The following is an 8,323-nucleotide window of genomic DNA, read 5'->3' on the forward strand; positions in this document are numbered from 1 at the left end:
AAATCATCAAGATACATTCTATGACCACAATAAATGCAAAAATATACAAGTCAATATAGTAAGAAAGGAGAGGAAATACAAATCACACTTATTTTTTACTCTAAAAATTCGCAGCATTAAGCATCGTTACGCCAAGTGCTAACTAATATAGTACTGCAGAATGATAGGGACTGTTTTCATACACCTTTCTTCCTTTTATCTTCTGCCAGGCCACTAAAGGAGAAGAAGAATAAGGCAGCATAATAACTATGCAGAAGACAAGATCCTTCTCTCAATCAATATTCCTCAATCAGTGGCCTTTCTCAAGGCCGAGACTGCAGCGTCAGCATTTGCTGGAGAAATCTATTAAAAGTAGGAGCACGTTGCAAGCAGTCTGCAGCTTATTAATCATGGATTGCAGGTGTAAAGTCATATAAGCAGAGGAATGGAATGAGGGTGTAGCAGGTTCGTTCTATGGACCAACTTTCATGAATGTATACACCCTGCACGCTGTTCCTCTTATACATTTATCTCATTAAATGCATCTATCTATCTATCTATCTATCTATCTATCTATCTATCTATCTATCTATCTATCTACTATCTATCTATCTATCTATCTATCTATCTATCTATCTATCTATCTATCTATCTATCTATCCATGGTTTGTAAGGAGGCTGTGACACCAATTAACCCTTACCTGGGTGACCTGTGACAAAATATCTCATACAGCAAGGAGAGACGGGGAAATATTCTACAAGTTGACAAGGTGTTGACAATTTACAAAAAGATGCAAATGTATAAATACCTGTATGTAAATACATGTATAAGTAAAACACGTTTTGTAATGGAATACGAAATGGCATTTATTTACACTTCTTTTGTAAAACATATGAAACATACATTCAAACAGAGATAATACAAATAGAACGTCGTGTCCCCATAAACTCATATATAATTTCAAATATCTGTTATAATTGCTTTCAATAACTTTGGTTCTTCTTTCTGGTTTTATATATAGATATTTAAATGAGGTTCAATCTAAAGATAAAACTATGAAGTGGGTGCATAAAACTCGGATTAAAAATAAACGATCTTGGCTGCATTTGGCATGGAGGGAGAGACATACTAGGAGGATTATCGATCATTTCCTGTGTATGATGGTTATGCTATAGTCTGGCGGCACAGATGCTTCCAGTAGATCATAGCAGGCGATTGGGGCTGTCTGGATTTTCTGCGGCTTGTCCACAGGTCAGTCCCAGACATAGATTGATATTAGCAAACAAAGTGCTTATTTCATAGATCACATGGATGTTTGTTGCAACGGATGCGGGGGTGAGCCCAGACTTATTAACACAGTGGTGAGCTTGGAAATTAAACTAAGGAATAAACCACAAGACTCATGGATTTGTCATTGCAATAACAACAGCTATTGGAAGAGTACATTGGTTTTGGATGAAGATTGGTTCGGTTGGTGCAGAAGTAATGAATAGGAAAAAGGAAAAAGTCTCGTCATAGCAACGACATAGTAACCGATTTTTAAATAAACGTTGTGATTGGTCCATTATAATCTTTACCAACATCAGACGGAAAACATATGTTGTCCCGTAACATTACACAACCAAAACGTGTGTCACTAGTGGGTGATTGCCTTATCCAAGCTTAGGATGCCTGGCCATAGAAACAGTACTGATCTTCTTGCCCTGGCATTACATGTCCAGAAACAATACCAGAGGCACATATACTGCAGATGTGTTGTCCATGAGCAAATGTTACTTCCTATGTCCTGGAAGTTACACGCACATCCACATACATGTCACCTTGTGGCTTGACCTTGTCATGAACAAAAGCTATTTGGCAGATCCGGGAAACGCAGTTACTCTCATAAGAGGGGGTTGGCCGAGTAATACTGCAATCGGTCCCTGTTAATTTTTTTCTCTTTCATTCTCCTATTTTGAAACCATATCTTGACTTGCCGATCGGTCAGATTCAGCATTCTGGAGAGTTGTAGCCTTTTCTCTTTGTTAATATAGACACTGAAGAAAAATTCTCTTTCCAGTTCCCTAATTTGATATTTGGTGTAAGGGCACCGCTTTTTCCGGGTACGCTGTCCACCTGTGGAAAAAAAAGAGTAAATACCATAGTGTCACGGTGCAATATTCTGCTTTACAATTCCCCTTCAATAAAAGTCATTTACTGAATCACTCTACCCTCAGGGCTCTAGAGGCGTAACAGCCCTGCACGCAATGCAGCACATAAATAGTTAAAAAGTCATGCACTTATGGGCTCTATTAAACAAAACGTGTTTACAGCTTGCGTTTATATTGCTGATTATATATTTTTTATGACTAGTCTACCACAGTGGAAAGTACAGTATAATATATTAATAGCAATCAACTAGTTAAATGATATGGAGATATAAGATTATTTTATGAACTTGCACATTGACGCCTTGAATTCCACAAGGATCATAAAAAAAGTACATAGGCATAATAATTAATTTAATATACTAGGCAGTAGCAAAGACTTAAGGGTAGATTACATGATAAGGTATAGCCTTGCAGTTATAGATTTCAGTGCAAAATAAGAAGTGACTCAAGTATAGACAGGCAAGCTCGGCGTATCTATCTAATATATATATATATATATATATATATATATATATATATATATATATATATATATATATATATAAGCATATGCAGGTTTGTACATCATATGGATATACACATATACACACAATCTATCTAGGGGTCTCAGGGCAGACAGAGAGGTAGACAGACAGACATGCTGGCAGATCTAACAATATAGCTGCATTTTGAACATATTGTTCTTGTCTCCACCTTTAGATTTCCCCCAAATGTTTATTCCTATGAAATATTCCATGCATTAGTTATCAATATTTAGCCTTGAGCCTAGCTGTAGTTGTCCCTCCATCTGATCAGCCAGCACTGAGGCTCTATCTGATCAGCGAGCACTGAGGCTCTATCTGATCAGCCAGCACTGAGGCTCAATCTGATCAGCCAGCACTGAGGCTCTATCTGATCAGCCAGCACTGAGGCTCAATTTGATCAGCCAGCACTGAGGCTCTATCTGATCAGCCAGCACTGAGGCTCTATCTGATCTGCCAGTTCTGAGGCTCTATCTGATCTGCCAGTACTGAGGCTCCCAGCACACAGCCCTCTGCAGCATAGCCCAACCAGCACCTGTATATCTCCTCTAGCCCTGCAGAAAGTGTCAGGGAAGTCCTGCTGGCAAGGTAAACAGGATCACATCGATATCAAAGCATGCAGCCTCGCTTTTGTGAGTCATTTTATTGGCCCAAATTCTTACTTACTATATTCTCTACAAAAACCGACCCCAGAGTTTTAAAAGGGGGAAAAAAAGGGGAAGGATTGTCTTAAGGCATCCATTGGTCGTTGGTATTTCACGGCCAATTTCAGTGCTTAACACGTGATCTTGCCTTTTATAACAAAGTTTTGTTGGGGGAAATCTAAAGGCCCTCCATAAACCTTATATGCTTATAAAACAGCATATAAAAATTTAACAGCGGTGCGCTAGATTGCAGAGCCTGTGTGACAGGGAAGGCGCTGCTTTCATACGTACTCGAGCTATTGGCTTTGTCTTCTAGGTTGCCGGAAGACGACTGGGAGCTGCTGGTGGTGCTGCTGCTGCTCTCCGTCCTCCTGTCCTTCTCCTCCGCCTCCCGGCAAGGCTCCGAACTTGAAGTTGCCGCCGAGGCTCCTGCAACTTTGTCGCAGGTCTTATCCACAGAATAGTCCGAGGGTTGGTTCTCCGCGCTGCCATAGGCTGTCTCAAAGAACTGGTCAAAGGCTTGAGGCAGCACCCCATTCCTGCCCACTGTGCTATAGAAATTGGAGGAGACGTTGGCATTGGGGTGGTAGACATTGGAGGTGCTCTTGCCGAACATGTCCCCCATGCTGGCTGGGTTAGAAGCAGGCAGGCAGTCTCTGTGCATAATGTCATCTGCAGAGTAGCAGTGGGGCAGATTGCTCCTGGGGTGCCACTTACTGGTGGTGTCAATGGCATACTCCCTGAAGGTAACCTCTCTCACGGGCTGCACCTGGGGTAGGTTGGAGGAGTAGGAGTAGGGCATGGGGCGAGAAGATGGGGTCTGAGGTAGGAAGGAAGGTAGGCTGGAGAAATCAGGACCCGAGACGTAGTAAGTGCAACTTGGCAAATACATGTTAGAGGAACAAGGAACACGCTCATCAAAATCCATCATTAGGGCTACCTCGGGCTGTCCGCATTAGCTGAGCTTAACATGATTCTCTAATGCAGCTGCCTCTTTGAAGCAGATCCGTGAAGTAGAAATTTGAAGACGTAAGCTGACGTGGAAATCTATCCCCATCCTTAGCAGGGAGGTGCTGGTCATGTGATCAGATGTTGAAATTGACAAGCTGCGACTATGGGCCCTTTTCATTGTAGCCATCTCAAGGGAAGCAACAGATCGTCACTTGCTAGCTTCATAGAGGCATGTAATCTGAAATGTAACTGCATTTTTTTCTCTCCTCTGCTGCATTTCTTCCTCTCCATGAGCCATGCTGGCTGTGGACTGAACAGACACAGCACTGTGGGGAGGCTGGGGCTTCGTTCCGCAATAAAGACATCCCTTTCGCTATATTTAACATCAATGTTAAGTAGTGTAAAATTAAGTAAGTCCCCTCCCCGAGCCTTAGCCCACTGGCACTGTGGCACATGGCTGTGTACAGGGAATACCAGTCGGGATATTTTGTGCCCCCCACCCCCCTTTAAAAAAAAGGGAAGTCATAGAAATTCTATGTAATGGAGCTAAATCGCATAAGCACCCTTTTCTGAATTATGACAATATAGAGGCATAAATGCAATTCCATATGTTGCATGGGGTGGTGTTGTCTAGTAACTGATCTGTGGGGGAGACCCCATGCTCCAAGGGAATGCGCCGTGCGTCTAAAACAGAAGGCATAGTGCCCCTTCCCCCACTCTGCTGCTGAGACCAATGCAGCTTAGTATTTCCTTCCTAGGGTCACGTCTGATCAGTTTACACTACACTGGACTTTACCATAAAGCTTCAGTATCACACAATGGCTTTATAGCTTCATGGTTTGATATGGTGCCAAAGATATATCAATATTTGATCTCCCTTCCCATCGTGGTGTTAGTATAGCTCTTTGTAGTGATTTCCTCAAGTAGTGAGTGATTGTTATCCTACACTATCCTGACCTTCACTTCAAATACTCTGAGAAGTCCAGGGGGGGGGGGGGTATCCCCCCCCCCCCCCTTATTTTCCTGTACCTGATTGGATGAAAAAAATGATAAAACGTAAATTTGTGTGACAAATACGCATTACAGAATGTATAGGATGCTAGAAGGATGCAATGATTAGATGCACATGACTAGGTTTTATACATAAATAAGAACATTTTGTGTCAGGACAAAGTGGTCACATGGCGTTGTAAGCTAGCTACTTAGGGCGATAGGAAAAACATGGTTAACCTAAGTACAGGGAACATGTAGACAACTGATAACAGACACAAATAAAGGAGAGGGGGGGGGGGGGGGGGGTAGTTTTACAAATACATAATGTGGAGTAAGATACATAGACAAACAGACAACCAGAGGAAAATAAATATTGTATAGATGGGCTGTTAGAAATCCAGACAGATTATACAGGGTCGGATAGGTATACTGATAGATAATGTGGATATAATCCAAATCCACTGTTAAGATATACTGTACATGCACATAGATTACAAAGAGTCAGATGTGCTGATTATATATAAGGTGGAGATGGCTAAAAATGTAAATTGATACAAAATCAGGTAAAGGAAGTATCAAAGCTAGATAGATAATGAAGGGCAAGGTGGGTGGGCGGGTGGGTGGATGGATAGATAGATAGATAGGTAGGTAGGTAGGTAGGTAGGTAGGTAGGTAGGTAGATAGATAGATAGATAGATAGGTAGGTAGGTAGGTAGGTAGGTAGATAGATAGATAGATAGATAGATAGATAGATAGATAGATAGATAGATAGATAGATAGATAGACGGGTACATACACAGATAAGGCTGGGATAGATAGAGAGATTGAAAGATTTAGTAAAGGTTGCATTGATAGATAGATAGATGATGGAGATGGAAAGATAGATAGATAGATAGATAGATAGATAGATAGATAGATAGATAGATAGATAGATAGATAGATAGATAACAGATAGCTCTGGTATCTGAGAGACAAAGGCGCCACCACTGCCAAAGCTCGCCCCGCCTCTATGAAGGAAAACAAATTCTTACATTTGTATTGGGGCTTTTAAGGCTATAATTGAAGCCGGCGCGTCAAGAAGAGAGCAGAGCTCTAGACTGACCTGCGGTTTTATGGCACTTTTGGCAGTCAACTTCAGCTTGTGTCAGAGCAGACTTGGCCGGCCTGGCCAGAGACTCACAGGAGACGCCACCTACATGCAACCTCTGACGTCCTCTGCACATGTTACATACATCTATCTAATATTCTGTACTCATATCTCTGTACCGGTTTCTGCGAGGTTTGTACTGGGGGGAACTGTCGCCGTTATTTGCAGAGCTGTTTGTGTGAGAAGCCTGGAGCGCCTTTCTTCCATCCGGTGATAGGGAGCCGTGTTCAGATAAGGGATTATAAGATTAAGCACCTATATTTAGATGGTGGTCATGTTCAAGTCTGTAAAATGATGAGAGGGGCTCACTGCAATTTTGTTTTGTTTCAGGATAGGATAGAAGCATTTCTGTGAGAGCAAAGCTCAGCTGGTGCATTTGACCTTAACATACAGACAATAATGGCTGGTCTGGCCTTGGAGCTGGTATTCCTCATCCATGTACAGCAGCATCTCCTCCAGAACAATCCATCCACACAGAACACCAGCAGGACGCTTCTCTATGGCTCTGGACAGTGCTAGAAGTATGGGGAATATTCCGCATTGTGATCCCTGCCAGTGCAGGCTGCAGCTCGTGCCGTTACTTGCTGCAAGCAGGCTGCGTGTTGTTCTCTCCAGCTCTTTGTTTAGATACCATGCTCCTTGCAAGACAAATCCCCCCTGAAGCAGAGTTGTGTCACATGAAGCCACAGTCAAATGACCCCACTTACACAGCTACCTTCATTAACCTATAATCTCCCTTGTAGAACTTATTGTGAAAAAAGGAAACAATTAACAGATAAAATCAGCACAGTAGATTGTTACACATAACAGATTAGTGTTCCCGTAGACAGATGGGTGACCAACAAAAACAAGACACATACATAAACAGACAGATGGGCGAACAACAACAACAACAACAACAACACACACACACACACACACACACACACACACACACACACACACACACACACACACACACACACACACACACACACACGCACACACACGCACACATCTATCTATCTATCTATCTATCTATCTATCTATCTATCTATCTATCTATCTATCTATCTACCTGTCTATCTAAACATATCGATACGTTTACATGCATGTGTTATGTAAAAGATTACATTGTCCAGGTTGGCAGCAAATTATAATAATACATATAAATAAATATTTTTTACATACACACACATTTTACATACACACATTTTATACACACACACACAATCTGTCTGTCTATCTATCGATCTATCTCTCTTGCTATCCATCTATCTAAACACATGAACACCCTTACATGCATTTGTTGTGGAAAGGCAGGCAGTACCCAGGCTGTGGGCCAAACAATAGTACAAACAAATAAATAGTTTTTAACACACACACACACACACACACACACACACACACACACACACACACACACACACACACACACACACACACACACACACACACACACACACACACACACACACACACACACACTCACACACACACACACACTCTCTCTCTGTGCTTGCATACCGTCGTTTTAACCATTCTTGGTTTTCTCAAAAATAAAAATAGGACACCTGGTTAGACTGGGAGAATCGGTCATGATTTTTCCCTGCATTTCTTTTTTCTTTTCTTTTCTTTTCTTTTTCTTTTTATTTTATATGTATGGCTTTTTAAATCAATTATATAGTTTTTTTTTATTTTGGGGGGGCTTTTTTTTTAATTTAGGTTTTTTTTTTTTTTTTTTTACGTAGCAAACACGTTTTAGGTATTTTTTTTTACTTCGATGCCTAAATATGGGTCTACCCGGCGTATTTTTCTACTACATTAATTATATATTGTAGTCCCTTTTTAGTGGCCTTTTTACAGGTGCAAGCCTGAGATTATTGCAGGCAATTGCGGGGCTGTGAAAACGTGCAGTCTAGACCGTCTGGCACGCACTGAATAGTCTGCTTTCCACA

General features: G+C 41.4%; 1 protein-coding gene across 1 annotated transcript; it reads right to left on the minus strand.

The window, feature by feature from the left end:
* Positions 1–933: 933 nt before the first annotated feature.
* Positions 934–4,259, minus strand: HOXA11 (homeobox A11). The gene is made up of 2 exons (XM_068238665.1): positions 3,587–4,259; positions 934–2,095 (listed from the first exon to the last, which is right to left on the minus strand). The coding sequence occupies exons 1-2, from the start codon at positions 4,224–4,226 to the stop codon at positions 1,863–1,865; spliced, it is 873 nt and encodes a 290-aa protein (XP_068094766.1). The 5' UTR covers positions 4,227–4,259; the 3' UTR covers positions 934–1,862.
* Positions 4,260–8,323: the final 4,064 nt, after the last annotated feature.

This window comes from Hyperolius riggenbachi, chromosome 5 (assembly GCF_040937935.1).
Source record: "Hyperolius riggenbachi isolate aHypRig1 chromosome 5, aHypRig1.pri, whole genome shotgun sequence".
Taxonomy (NCBI): Eukaryota; Metazoa; Chordata; class Amphibia; order Anura; family Hyperoliidae; genus Hyperolius; species Hyperolius riggenbachi.